The sequence below is a fragment of the Polypterus senegalus genome, chromosome 9 (genome assembly GCF_016835505.1).
Source record: "Polypterus senegalus isolate Bchr_013 chromosome 9, ASM1683550v1, whole genome shotgun sequence".
In the NCBI taxonomy this organism is placed as follows: Eukaryota; Metazoa; Chordata; class Cladistia; order Polypteriformes; family Polypteridae; genus Polypterus; species Polypterus senegalus.
Window position 1 is genome coordinate 84,752,241 of NC_053162.1, and position 15,689 is coordinate 84,767,929.

The 15,689-nt window shown below is 37.7% G+C and overlaps 1 protein-coding gene across 1 annotated transcript in view; it reads left to right on the forward strand.

Annotated features, from left to right (window-relative positions):
• Positions 1-15,416, forward strand: part of atmin (ATM interactor) — a 44,688-nt gene extending 29,272 nt beyond the window's left edge. The window contains exons 3-4 of the mRNA XM_039763375.1: positions 8,697-8,896; positions 12,643-15,416. Of these exons, the coding sequence (XP_039619309.1) occupies positions 8,697-8,896; positions 12,643-14,419 (1,977 nt within the window). The 3' untranslated portion in view covers positions 14,420-15,416. The remainder of the gene's footprint in view (positions 1-8,696; positions 8,897-12,642) is intronic.
• The last annotated feature ends 273 nt before the right edge of the window (positions 15,417-15,689 follow it).

Consider the following 15,689-nt stretch of genomic DNA (forward strand, 5'->3'; position numbering starts at 1 on the left):
TCTTACACATGATATTTCAGTTAATAATATTGATTTATGTGATGTTTCTTTTACTGATCACTTTTCTGTCATGATGGATTTGAATATTACTGTTGATGTTCCTACTACTAGTTGTGCTCCACGCTGTTCTCGTTTTTTAAATATTTATTCGATTTTAAAACCATATTCTCTAGTCTTTATGTACATAATCAATATAATGGTATCAATGATTCTGTTTTAGAATTTAATTCTAAACTTCCACTTTTAGACTCAATTGCCCTACTCAAAATACGCTGTAATAAGGGAAGACCTGCTCCCTGGCTAAATGAAACTACGTAACCTCTACACCGCACCTGTCGAACTGCGGAACGGCATTGGAAAAAAGCTGGACTGATTTTTTTCTAAATAGATTTTTAGGACTTCTCTATTAAACTTCCAGGTTGCAGTTAAGAAAGCTAAACATGATTTCTTCGCTGATTTAGTATCCCGTCATTCTAAGAATCCTAGAGTCTTATTTAATTCAATTAATTATTTAATTCAATTAATGTGGCCAGTCACCCTCATTCTGTGAAGGGATTAAATAGTACTGTTCTTTCATGTGAGCAGTTTCTTTCATTCTTTGTCAGTAAAATTGATACAATCAGCTGTGGTATTGTTCCAACTGGCTATGAACTTCCTACTGTTAATCATGGCATTGTCTTGGAATCTTTTGATCTTGTCTCGCTTTCACAGTTAAAAAGTACTATTGACACCCTTAACACTAGAATTACCAGAGCCTACGAAAAAACTCGTAATTCCGTCCCACCTTAAATCGCTTCTTAAAATCGTTCACAGCTTTCCACCAGCGTCTTTTGTCATCTAAATGTGCTGATAAAAATCAGGCTGCAAGCAGCCGGCTATTCCATCCCCCCACCGACTTAGAACGTGCACAAACTTCTCCCAGCTCATGCCTTGATTGATTATCTGGGAGTGAAATGGAGTTTTAGAGTGGAAAGAATAGATCATTATTTGGAATACACGCATTTCACGTGTGTTCCGTTTCTACAGTAATCCGTGTAAACACATTTTTAAAACAGAAACGTTTTCATATTGTAGTAGTAAATGACAAAATGTAAGCATAAACTATATAATGTATGAAGCCTGAAGTCCAAATATCAAACACTTCCAAAAAAGGTACACATATAATAGAACAAGTATGCTTTTATTCAAAAATATAACTGCAGAAAAAAGCCACCTTAGCATGCCATATTGACACATACTTACTACGATAGCATAATGGTATCAGCACTGACTAGTATCCAAAAGGTCATGAGTTCGATCCCACATGGTTCAGTTTTGAGAAGTAAACTGCTCTTATTCTTACTATTTTAGAATAAAAACACGCATTTGATTTCAGTGTGTAACAGCCAGTAATTTATGATACTTGTAAAGGTTAGTTTTTTTTATTCACTTTTCATTCTCAGTCTCAGTCGTGTTCAGGATCCTTCCCTACCCCCATCTGAGAATGCTGTTTTCACATAAAGATGCGCTGTAGCTCTGCAGCGTACTTGTGACTGCATTCTCGTACCAATGCTTGCGAACTGAAGTGCCTGCGTGCACTTTTCGTGGCATTACACGTCTATTTTTTTGAGCATGCCCGTGTCGCTCAAACACAGGAACATATGTTGGTGTACAAGAATAAAAAACAAGTGCACTTTTATTCTAGACTATAAGTGAAGAAAAATAAAGCAAGTTACAGTAGGCGGTTGATACGACAGCTTGCGTGGTGCAATGCTAAGAACTGCTGATTTCAGATCCGTGCTATATAAAATCATCACATTCAAATATTAACAATTTCCACACACCCTTCCTACATTCACGACATGTGTACTTGTTGCAGTGTACACATCTCTCTGCTATGGTTCCTATTACACTGAATGAGCACCTGACATTGTACTTTCTTCCCTATATAAATCACATTCGAGTATAGCGTCTCCAAATAAATCACATTTGAGTTATAGCGCATCTTTATGTGAAAACAGCATTGTCAGATTTGGGGGGGGATCGTGAACGCGACTGAGAGAATGGAACTGAATAAAAAAAAAGACTGAAATCAAATGTATGTTTTTTATTCTAAAATAGTTAAGTACATGCAATATTATTTGAAAGCGAACAGCGTCAGATCGGGTTTGAATACACGCTGACGCTGACCTCCCTGTCTATCTACATAGTAATAACAGTAATTTTATTATTATATAGGAGCTTCCCTGTCTGCCTATCATATAGTGCCTTTCCTTCCTACCTATCTATATATCTATCCCCTTAGCTGTTTTTTATATATCTATTATACAGTGCCTTCCCTGTTTATTTATATATCTAGTGCCTTCTCTGCCTGTTTGTCTGTCTGATTGCATATAGCGCTGAACTTACTGCTCTGTACTATTCTGTCCTCTGCATGTCCTGGAGTACAAAAGAAACAGCACCATACAGCAACATGTGCGAACTGGCAAGATCGGGGAAAAAAACACGCGGTCACTGATTACAAACCGCAAGATGAATGAAAGAGACAATATATGTAAAAACATCATCGCACTAATGCAATATTATTTGAAAACGAACAGCGTCAGATCGGGTTTGAATACACGCTGACGCTATTACAGAAGGCGTCAGCTTATTCATTGCAGCAGTTTCAACGCACAGTACATGCAATATTATTTGAAAGCGAACAGCGTCAGATCGGGCATATTCAAACCCGATCTGACGCTGTTCGTTTCAAATAATATTGCATGTACTTAACTATTTTAGAATAAAACATACATTTGATTTCAGTCTTTTTTTATTCAGTTCCATTCTCTCAGTCGCGTTCACGACTGGGGGGGCATCATCAATCTGGCAATGCTGTTTTCACATAAAGAAGCGCTATAACTCAAATGTGATTTATTTGGAGACGCGCTATACTCGAATGTTATTTATATAGGGAAGAAAGTACAATGTCAGGTGCTCATTCAGTGTAATAGGAACCATAGCACAGAGAGATGTGTACACTGCAACAAGTACACATGTCGTGAATGTAGGAAGGGTGTGTGGAAATTGTTAATATTTGAATGTGATGATTTTATATAGCACGGAAATCAGCAGTTCTTAGTATTGCACCACGCAAGCTGTCGTATCAACCGCCTACTGTAACTTGCTTTATTTTTTCTTCACTTATAGTCTAGAATAAAAGTGCACTTGTTTTTTATTCTTGTACACCAACATATGTTCCTGTGTTTGAGCGACACGGGCATGCTCAAAAAAATAGACGTATAATGCCACGAAAAGTGCACACAGGCACTTCAGTTCGCAAGCATTGGTAAGAGAATGCAGTCACAAGTACGCTGCAGAGCTGCAGCGCATCTTTATGTGAAAAGATCATTCTCAGATGGGGGGTAGGGAAGGATCCTGAACACGACTGAGACTGAGAATGAAAAGTGAATAAAAAAAAAACTAACCTTTACAAGTATCATAAATTACATTGGCTGTTACACACTGAAATCAAATGCGTGTTTTTATTCTAAAATAGTAAGAATAAGAGCAGTTTACTTCTCAAAACTGAACCATGTGGGATCGAACTCATGACCTTTTGGATACTAGTCCGTTGCTGATACCATTATACTATCGTGTAGTAAGTATGTGTAAATGTGGCATGCTAAGGTGGCTTTTTTCTGCAGTTATATTTTTGAATAAAAGCATACTTGTTCTATTATATGTGTACCTTTTTTGGAAGTGTTTGATATTTGGACTTCAGGCTTCATACATTATATAGTTTATGCTTACATTTTGTTATTTACTACTACAATATGAAAAACGTTTCTGTTTTAAAAATGTGTTTACACGGATTACTGTAGAAACGGAACACACGTGAAATGCGTGTATTCCAAATAATGATCTATTCTTTCCACTCTAAAACTCCATTTCACTCCCAGATAATCAATCAAGGCATGAGCTGGGAGAAGTTTGTGCACGTTCTAAGTCGGTGGGGGGATGGAATAGCCGGCTGCTTGCAGCCTGATTTTTATCAGCACATTTAGATGACAAAAGACGCTGGTGGAAAGCTGTGAACGATTTTAAGAAGCGATTTAAGGTGGGACGGAATTACGAGTTTTTTCGTAGGCTCTGGTAATTCTAGTGTTAAACCTACTTTCAGTCTTCTTGATACTGTACTACCACACCTCTTAGTGGAAGCCTTTGATGTTTTGGGTCCACCTTTACTAGCCATTATCAATGGTTCTATTAGTGAGGGGGTTGTGCCCTCATTTCTAAAAAAAAAAAAAGGGCAGAATTAGATCCTGGAGTTTTAGCCAATTTTCACCTGATTTCCCAATTGCCATTTCTGGCTAAAATATTAGAAAGAATTATTTATAATCAATTGGTTGATCACCTTGCCTTCAATAATTTCTTTGAGATCTACCAATCTGGCTTTAGGCGTTATCATGGTGTTGAGATGGCCCTTCTGAAAGTATTCAATGATGTATCTATTATTACTGACTCAGGTGGCGCTGCAGTCCTTGTCCTCCTTGACCTGTCCGCTGCCTTTGACACTATTGACCATGAGATATTGCTGTTGCGGTTTAAAGGGGCTGCTCTTAACTGGTTCAGGTCATAGCTAATTGGTAGACACTTTTCAGTGACTTTAAATTCCTCTTGTTCATTTTATTCTCTACTAGCAAAATACCCGCGCTTCGCAGCGGAGAAGTAGTGTGTTAAAGAAGCAATGAAAAGAAAAGGAAACATTTTGAAACAAACATATATACACACAAATACATATATATATATATATATATATATATATATATATATATATATATACATACACACACACATATATAAACATATATATACATATATACACACACAGCTATTTCGTATCAGTGCAATACGCAATGTTAAAACGGTTGACCCCCGCTCTTACGTGCAATAACAAATCAAATCATTCAGTTGTCTTTGCTCATATGTCATTTTAGAGCTGGACGCCTGGCATCTTTTTGGCCACAAGTTCGCTTCTGTTTGGTGTGAGGTTCTGTGTTGTGGAGATTCTCAGGATGGATTGCAGGTGCTCATCAGTGAGGCTTACTCCTGTGTGCTGTTTTGTTAGTCTTTATCACTGAGAAGAGCTTCTCACACAGATATGTGCTACCAAACATGCACAAGGTTCGAGCCGCATGTAGACGGACTTTTTTTGTTCTTCAAAGTCACCAAAGCGCCGTGCAAACTCGGTGTGCAATAACTCTAGTAAGCGGTAAGTGTTCGGCAAGGCAGCTGAAGCGCTGCATTATGGGATTTGTAGTTTATTGTGTTACCAGCGCTTCATATACCCGGGCTTTAATAACAATAATACAGTATATAAAATGATCTCGGGCGGATATAATTACACGGGCGGATGTGGCCCATGCCCTTGAGTTTGACACATATGGACTAAATAGAACTTGAAAAGATATATTTTTTCAAATGTGATCGCGCAATTCAGATAGAGATGACGCGCACTATAGCCTGCATGCCTCAATGAGTCATCCTCCCCTCGCTCTTACTTTTTACCGTTCATCTAATGAATACACTGAGTATGGCTTTACCAAAACAATCATTGATGGCGAATAAAGTATCCATTATTCGAGTATGTAGAGCGGGATATATATATATATATATATATATATATATATATATATATATATATATATATATATATATATATATATATATATATATATATATATATATACACATGTATATATACCCGCGTATCACAGCAGAGAAGTAGTGTGTTAAAAAAGGTAGAAAAAGAAAAGGGAACATTTTAAAAATAACGTAACATGACTGTCAATATACAGTATTTGTTTTGTGAGTGTTACTGAGTGTTGCTGTCATCAAGGATTTGATTATCATTATTTCTTTCAATCAGGTTCGTATTTGTAGGATGTGTTGTGTTCAAGTTACATTCCGTGTTTGTCAATCGTTGTAAAGATGACAGGTTTCATTCATCGATTCGTTTCTTACTGCATCAATAAACAGCTCGTCTTCTTCTTTATCTGAGACCTGACACACTGCATGCACGGGTTTTTTTACACTGTCTTCCTTTAGCGGGACATTGACTTTTTCCACCGTGTGCTTTGTTTCCACAGTAGCTGCATTTATGAATATGCTTATCAGACGCTTCATATTTTTGCTGCCTTTTCAATTGTGTAATTCGGTTTTGTTCAGCTCTTTGGAACTGTTGCTTTTATCTGTGCACTGCGTCAGTTCACGTGAGCCACTCGGTGTACTTGCATCGAAGGTTCCCAGCTGTGCTGGTGCCATCTCGTGCTATGTCCATAGCTTTATTTAATGTTACCTTAGTCCTGGCACTTAAAACTTTCTCTCGCAGTTTCGCTGAGTTTGTGTCAAACACCACCCTGACCATCTCATCTTCCTCTCCATAAGCACAGTCCTTCACCCGTGAATATTTACCCGTGGCAGTTTGCTATTGGATTGCCGCTGACGGACGGCCTTATATGGGCAGGCACTAAATTACAAACGCCAGTGGCAGCCTGTCTATGAACTTAATTTAAAGTGTAGGTTTACATCATGCTTTGTTTCCGAAGTAGCAGAACTCATGAATATGGTTGTATATGTCACTCGCTCGCTTCTTATTGTTTCGCTGCCTTCTCAATTATATAATGCATGTTTTCTTGAGTGCTTTTTTGAGGTCTTCCTGGTTTTCTATTTACTGCGTGATTACGTGGGAGGCGTGATGATGTCACACGAAACTCCCCACGGCGTTGAAGCTCATCTCCATTACAGTAAATGGAGAAAAACTGCTTCCAGTTATGACCATTACGCGTAGAATTTCGATATAAAACCTGCCCAACTTTTGTAAGGAAGCTGTAAGGAATGAACCTGCCAAATTTCAGCCTTCCACCCACACGGGAAGTTGGAGAATGAGTGAGTGAGTGAGTGAGTGAGGGCTTTGCCTTTTATTAGTATAGATATACCATCACCCTATTGGAGCTATTTTTAGGAAATGTAACATTTCTTTTCACTGCTATGCTGCAACTCTGCAATGAATCAACTGCACAATTGTGTTTATGAACTAAGATCCTGGATGGCTAATAATTTTCTTGATCTGAATCAAAATAAAACAGAGGTGCTTATAGTAGGTCCATCAGCCAAAGCCCATATTGGTCTTGGACTTCTCGGCTCTTGCTCTTTGTGTTTTGCAAACCTCAAGTCCGCAATCCTGGTGTTATCTTTGGCAGTAACCTCTCTTTTGAGAAACAGGTTAATTCTGTAGTCAAGAGTTTCATTTTCCAGCTTCGTCTATTAGGTATGATCAAGCCATTTTTATTTTCTAGGTTTCTTGAGAAAGCTACTCATGCTTTTATCTTTTCTCACCTTTATTACTGCAACTTGCTGTATTCTGAGATTAGCAAATCCCTGATACACAGGTTACAGTTAGTCCAGAATGCTGCCGCTCACTTTCTGGTTGTGCCAAGACAGTCTGATTCTGTTTCTCCAATATTAGCTTCTTTACACTGGCTGCCTGTCAGTTTTCGAATTGATTTTAAAATCTTACTGCCTATTTATCTGAATTGTGTGCTTTACACCAGCCATCTAGAGTGCTTAAATCTTCTGGTCAGTTGTCTCTTCTTGTCCCTTGTACTAAGTGTAAAACTAAGGGGGACAGGGCTTTTGCAGCTGCGGCTCCTCTCCTGTGGAACTCTTTACCTTATTACATAAAGGAGTTGTCTACAATTGAACTGTTCAAAACGAGATTAAAGACTTATTTCTATTCACTTGCTTTCCGTGATGTTCAGTAATAGTGATGGTTCCTCATTGTGATTATGTAATCTCACTTCTGTTTATTTACAGTATTTTATTTTATTTTATTTCTATTTATGTTAACTGTATGTTTTTTTCTTCTTTTATTGTAAAGCACTTTGGCCACAGCATTCCTATGTTGTTTTAAATGTGCTATATAATTAAATTGACATTATTAAGAAATAATGTACACTTTACCATCATACTCCTTATATATAAAAGGAAAACCTCACAAGAGAAATATATCTGCCAAAGAAAATGATGGGGTACTTTTCAACCAATTTATCAATCATAGGCATCCCACAGTATTTAGTAATGTCTTAGTTTAGCATTCTGTTTGAAGGAGGATGAAAATCTCAACTCCAGATAATCTGCTGAGCTAAAATTTCTTCCTTCTCAATAATCTTGCAGTGCTAACATTGAATAGGAAGGGAAAATGTTTGCTTCATCATTGGTATCAGAGTGTCTATTTTTATCAGAATGCTTGTACTGTACTAGGTTTTCTTTAACTGCCTTGCCCCAGTTTGTATTTCTATCTGTGTGATTGCAGCCGCTATCATTGAAATGTCTGTAGTTGTACTTTTGTTGGATCGGTACAAACATTTTGGCTTCTATATTAATACCAGTTTTCAGACCTCGGTACCAAAATAGAAGCAAATAACAAATACCATAACTCCCTAAGTAGAACTGGTCCTTATTGTCCTTTCCATTGTTCTCTTAACCAAGTATGTTTTGTTTGCATCACAGTACATTTATTTATTCTCAAACTATAGTAAAACAAAATTTTATGGAAACCATCCTGTATGAGTATTCTGATTTAACCCTGACATCTGCAACATGTGTTGTTGAAGTTCTAGCTGTTTCTGACTATTCTAGCAATCCTGTTAAATTTTGTTCTTTCATTTTAGCATTTTATGAAGATGCATGCTGAAAAGAAGCACAAATGCCCAAAATGCCCAAACTCCTATAGCACAGAATGGGATTTGAAACGTCATTCAGAGGACTGTGGAAAGATATACAGGTGCACATGTGGATGTCCTTATGCTAGCCGGGCAGCCCTGTTATCTCATATCTACAGGACAGGACATGAGATACCACCAGAACACAGGTGAGTGGGGCATGGGTGTAAATTGAATTTATTCTTTGGCTGGACCAAAAGTAACATTGCATTTGTTTTAGACAGTTTTGCCATTTTTATTTATTTGTTTATTTTTGCCCCTTTCTAATTATTTGCTGAATTAGTTCAGAATAGTAATTGGTCAGAGTATGGTTGATGGTGGGAGGGTTAGTGTTTGTTATTAAATGTTTTAGCTTTTATAATGTCTTAATTTCCACTTAGGAATAAAGTACTAATAATTTTATTGTCTGGTAGCATCGCATCTTCTGATTTTTGTTGCTGTCATTTGCATTATGCAGTTTATGCTGATTACATTACCCGATATCTGTTTATCCTGCTTTGTTCTTCACATGTCTGACTTGCATGATCCTGTGTAATTATTTACATGCAAGTTTAAAATTATTCCAGTTCATAAGTGCGTTGCCTAACATTGAGACAAAGTTATGATGAGAACTGGCTTTGTAGCTGGGGAAAAAAAACAATGCTCATAAAGTTGAAGAAATCTGACATGCACAAAAGTCAGTTACCTCAGTTAAAGATCTGCCAGACATCACATTCCCCCCACCACATTCATTTTTCAAGAGCCCTGTCTTCAAAGGCTTAAATTCACTTGCACATTTCACTTTTATGCACTACTATTATTTTCCAGAAGTATTTAACAGCATTTTAGCAAAAAATACTTTTGTTTTAGGCATTATGATCATATGACTGAATAACTGACATATGGATTATGTAACACTAGCAAAATACTCGCGCCTCGCAGCAGAGAAGTAGTGTGTTAAAGAAGTTATGAAAAAGAAAAGGAAACATTTTAAAAATAACGTAACATGATTGTCAGTGTAATTGTTTTGTGAATGTTATGAGTGTTCCTGTCATCAAGGATTTGATTATCATTATTTCTTTCAATCAGGTTCGTATTTGGAGGATGTGTTGTGTTCAAGATACATTCCGTGTTTGTCAATCGTTGTAAAGATAACAGGTTTCATTCATCGAAGTGTTCACTACCCAAATCGGTACTCGTGAATCTAAGATGTTTAACAGGCATTTCCGGTATTAAGTTGTGGATTTGCCTGCGAATATTTAGCGGCAGCGTGTCTATGAACTTAATTTAAACTTGAGCTTTACACCTTGCGTTCCTATTGATATGTCTACAAAGGCTTGTTCAGCTTCAGAGGGTTGTTCCTTTCTTACTGCATCAATAAACAGCTCTTTATCTGAGACATCACACACTGCATGCACGGGTTTACCTTTCCAAGTCCTGCAAACTTGTAACGGCCAACCCCTTTACCCAGCCGGCAGCTACACCTCCAATACCTGTGGCCTGGATAATTTACTGAAAAATAATCTATTAAGCCATACTTCTAACCAATTAAACTTTTCCCCACAGTCGACGGTGTAAATGTAAGTACACAAAAACAGAATGTAAAATTAAACGGATTAAATGTATTAAGTGAAACAAGACATGCAGAAAACAGATATAAATATCCCTCCACCCCAGCAACAACAAAACACCACCAAATATAAATACAACAAAAACCCTCCCTTGCCCCGTAACATATAACACACAACACGAATAACAAAATTACTGATAAACTGAATGATTGTGAACTTGAGTCCGGTTATAAAACTGTCCTGAATACGGATGACTGAACTAGTGGTAAATGCGTTGTTTGATTTTCCCGGCGTTTGGAGCAACCTCACCGTGATTAATAGGCGTATGGTGGGGTCTCGGCAGATGGAGGTTGAAAGACAGTCCAGCAAAATGAAAAGCAAACTGGTGAAAAGGCACGATGTGAAAAAACAGCAAGCAAGTTGAAACGTGGTCTCCTTTCTCCTTCTTCTCTCCTTCCCTCTCTTTTCTCTTCTCCTTCCTGATTACTTAAATAGTCTATGTGACGGCTGTGATTGATTAATTAAGAACAGGTGTTTTCCAGGTTTGCGGCTGTGGTCTCCTTCCATCATCCGTCCTCCTTTACGGTGACGGCATTAACTGATACACATACAAACAGCAAACGAGACAATGAAACGAGACGCACTCAGAACTGACATTTAACACTAACTATGTGGCCCCACTACAAACTTTAGCGAAGTGGTTCAATTTACCACATTTTTTTTACACTGTCTTCCTTTAGCTGGACATTGACTTTTTCCACCGTGTGCTTTGTTTCCGCAGTAGCTGCACTTATGAATATGCTTGTATGCGTCACTCGGTTCATATTCTTTTGCTGCCTTCTCAATTGTGTAATGTGTTTTTTGTTCAGCGCTCTTTGGAGCTCTTGCTTGTTGTCTGTGTACTGCGTTCACAGTCAGTTCACGTAAGCCGCTTGGAGTACATACATCAAAGGTTCTCAGCTGTGCTTGTGCAATCTCGTGTGATCTTGCGATGTCCATGGCTTTATTTAATGTTAGCTAAGACCCAGCACTTAAAAGTTTCTCTCGCACTTTCGCTGAGTTTTTTTGCCAAACAGTAGTCTATCCCTGACCATCTTATCTTCGTTTGCATAAGCACAGTCCTTCACCAGCAATTTTAACTCTGTTACAAAGTGATCAGAAGTCTCGTTTATACCATGTGTCTTCTCATTAAACTTGTATCTCGCGAATATCGTATTCGTCTTAGGCATGACAAACGCCTCAAAACGGTCATAATAAGTTTTCAGTACCTTGGCTTCCTCCTGGGTGAGAGTCTGTGTTAAATGTCTCTTCCTTTTTCCCCAGTCCACAGGAGCAGGTAGCTGCATTTCTCACTCTCGTCTTTGCCTTTTAGCGGGCCAGAAAACATCAGCTCCACGTGCTATCGGAACTTTTTCCATTCTCCCGGCAGGTTAAGAGAATCCCAGTCAATTCGTGGCGAGGGAACTCCAACAAAATCCACGACTGTCCTCTATTCTGAAACCATGTCTTGTTTTCACAAATTGTGAAAAATGAAATGATGCCGAGACTTTTTTATAGTATGCAGGGGAACTTTATATATTACAGCTCTTACATTCACGGCATCTGTGCTCTAAATTAACTTCCATAATAGTAACCTTAAGGTCCCTTTTTCTGGTGCCTTCCTGATGACATAGGTGCCTAAACCATGCCTGATAATAATACATTTCAATGACATATAAATATTACAGTGATCTCCTCAATAGACATCTCACCACCCAAATCGCTACTCGTGAATCTAAGATGTTTAACATGCATTCCTGGTATTAACTTTTTGAATTTGCCTGCAAGTATTTAGTGGCAGCGTGCCTATAGGATTGCTGCTGACGGACGGCCTTATATGGGCAGGCACTCAAGTACGTGGGAGGCGTGGGTATGGGGGACGCAATATAGGCAGGCAGCCAACTACGTGGGAGGCGTGGTGATGGGGGATGCACACGACAACTGAGCTGCAGGCTATGGTCGTATATATGTACGTAAGTAGGATTCAGTTATGAATGTTACGCGTAGAATTTCGAAATTTTGTAAGGAATGAGCCTACCAAATTTCAGCCTTCTACCAACACGTGAAGTTGGAGAATTAGTAGTGAGTCAGTCAGTCAGTGAGGGCTTTGCCTTTTGTTAGTGTAGATTAGTAGGCTGACATTGGATTGTTTTCTACTGTTTTTAAGCAATGGAGTAGGTTGAATTAAAAATATAATTTGTGGGAGGAATAGTCCTTAAAACATTATATTCAAATGTATGCCTGTGGGTTGTTTAATATAATTCTTTACATAAAAAGCATTATTTTTGTGTTTTCACTTTTAATAGATATCCTCCCGTTAAAAAGAGGAAGATGGAAGGGACATTTCCTGAAACTAAACACCCAGGATTTGGTGAACACATGTTTCAGCTTGTTAATTTGGAGCAAGAATTAACTGAAGTTGGTGTTTCTTCAGATGTTACCAGTCTACCTAGTGCTGACAGCCAGAAATCCACCGCTAAAAAGTTTCTTTTGCCAAAGCCTAAGGTTGCCTTGGTTAAGGTTCCTGTTATGCAGTTCGCCCACCTGCCAATAATTGTTTCTTCAGCTGATTGTTCCGTAAAGCCTGTTGTATTGGCTATGGACAACCGTGGATCTATTGTAAGCACTGTGCACTACCTTTCTCAACCTGTTGGAACTGTGATACCAACATTGGATTCAAAAGCTGTGACACTTAGAGATGCAACGCCTTTGACCAGATTTCCCTTGGAACCTGTGAATACTGGAATTCAGGTTAATCTGGAACCTGTATCTTGTAATCGCACCATTATAGAGGATATCGGACAAAGATCTAAATGTATTTCTACTAATATTCAGACTGAAATATCCTATCTTTTAAAGGGCTCTCTCCCAGACACTGCATGCACTTCCAATGAGAATTCTGTGTCATCATTTTCCCAAACAGACTTAAGTTTTAGTTCCCAAGTGCTGCTGCCTGTTAGTGTTGAGACACAAACTTTTCCTTCTTCAAACAAGGTAACATCATCTATAGGTGCCCAGACTGATGTATTAAGACAGACCTTTTCCCCTTTCTATGGTGTTTCCAGAGAAACCCAAACTAGCACCAATCAGCTCTCCTCTGAAGACCGAGTACAGATTGACCATGATATTTTATGCACAGATCTTTTTGGCAATGGATCAATGCCATCATACAGTGTGTCAACACAAACTAGCTTTAAAGGAAACACTTTACCAGCTGAAAGAAGTGACCAGCATCTTGTATCAAGAGTTAATCATGATCTTTTCAATGAAAAGGCTAATAATGATATTTGTTTTGGTACACAGAGTGATCTCCTTCCACAGCATCATGCCGCAGACAATCAAACCCAAACAATAAATTTGTTCAGTGATTTAGAGAATATTTTGTCAGATAGTATAAGTGGGCATTCATTGGATAGTCGTGGAACTTTGACAGATACTAGTGCAGACTGCGAAGGAGCAATCACATCTGTGCAAGAGCAAAATACAGGAATTGACTTTGACTTTGAGGAATTTTTGAATGCAACTCATATACAGACTCAGACTGATGAAAGTGATTTAGGAACTTTGAACTCTGAACCAGTTTTAGAGTCTCTCGATATTGAGACTCAGACGGACTTTCTTTTCTTTGGTAACCCTGCACCAAATTATTCTAATGGTAAGGGCCAGTCAAGCTACTTGGGTCTTGAAATGTTCGACACCCAAACACAGACAGACCTTGATTTTTTGTTGGATACAAGCAGTCATATACCATTAGATAGTTTTCTGAAGCAAGCTAGTCTTTCCATGACTGGTGAATCTTCAAATACTGAAACACAGACTGAAGTTCCATCCATTCTCGGGTGCAGTTCTCATCATGAAAATCAAGTGAAGCTAAGCAGCACAGAGACACAAACAACTACCAGCTCCTTTGAAGGTATTGGTCATTTATTCTTAACCAGCAATGAGACACAGACTGTAATGGATGACTTTCTTATGGCAGACATTGCATGGAACACGATGGAATCTCATTTCAGCTCAGTAGAAACTCAGACCTGTGAAGAGCTGTCTTCTTTCTTCCAGGATGCTGACAAAATCCAAGATTGAGATTGTGGTCAAGTCTTACTACATAAGTACATAAGGGTGAACGGCTGTTGGTTTTATATAAAGGTAAACTGGTACATAGCTTTGTTCGAGTCATTTCTTCACACATGACAAACATTTTCCTTGTTGTCCACAAAATAATTATTGCCACTTTAGATTCCAAGGTTTACAGGTGCTAAATCTTTCAGTTTATTGACTTGAACGAAATCTTAATCAAACTGCAGTTCATAATTATTACTGATGTATACTTAGTTTCCTAGTGATAATGAAATACATTTTATTCATTTTGGCTTACAAAACTGAGCAGTTGACAACTGCTAATTGGTATAGTTACTGTGCTAGAATCATAGGGTCCATGCGTACTGGATGCCAATATTTTCCTTTCAGTGACTTACCACTGTGAAAAAATTCTGCTTATCTATTTGTGTATGTTGCACATTTGAAATTCAAAGTACACTGCTAAGTAAGATGTTATACATGATCTACATTGTTACTCTACTTGTACAGTCTTTATTGTTATTATTATTATAATATTAATCCTGGCATTACTAGAAGAGGTTAGGTATTAATAAAGCTGAGTTAATTGCAATTAAAATATTTTCACAGCCAGGTCTTTGTATCTGTCTTTCACAATAGTATAGACTATGCTGGGGCTTTTGACATCTTCTTTCAAATGAAGTCGAAAAATGTAACATTTGTATATAGTAGTATTCTTATACCAATTCCAAGGAAATCACAACTACAGAAAAGGGTTTATTTTGAGTAATGAGTAAAACAGTTTTAAGTTTTGCTGATTAAAAATATTCTGAGAAACAAAACATGTACTGAAGAGAAGCTTTATTTTTTTATTTTAAAAGTTTTTGAAGATTAATATATTATTTGATGTTGTGTTATTTATATTGTATGGTATATTGCTTTGCATTAAGTTTAGAATTTTTGTAAAATAAGACTAACAAATTACCAAAAATATTTGCTCTCATTAGCAAAAAAAAGAAAAAAGTCCCAATTCCGGAGGAAAATTTAGCAAGTAATCTGTTGCCCTGGTGTGTGTGTGTGTGTGTGTTTTGCATTCGCAATTGTTTTGTTCTTTTACATGGTTAATTTTTGAGTTGATAAATTTTGTCTATTTAATGTTTGTGACTCTTGATTTGACAAAAAGGGAAATATGACTGTTGGTTTATAGTTTTAACCTCCAAGAATTTAGTGCCTGAAGTGCAACAGTAAGCTTTTGAAATCATATTAGGATATTGTATATTTGCCTGTTAAACTTAAA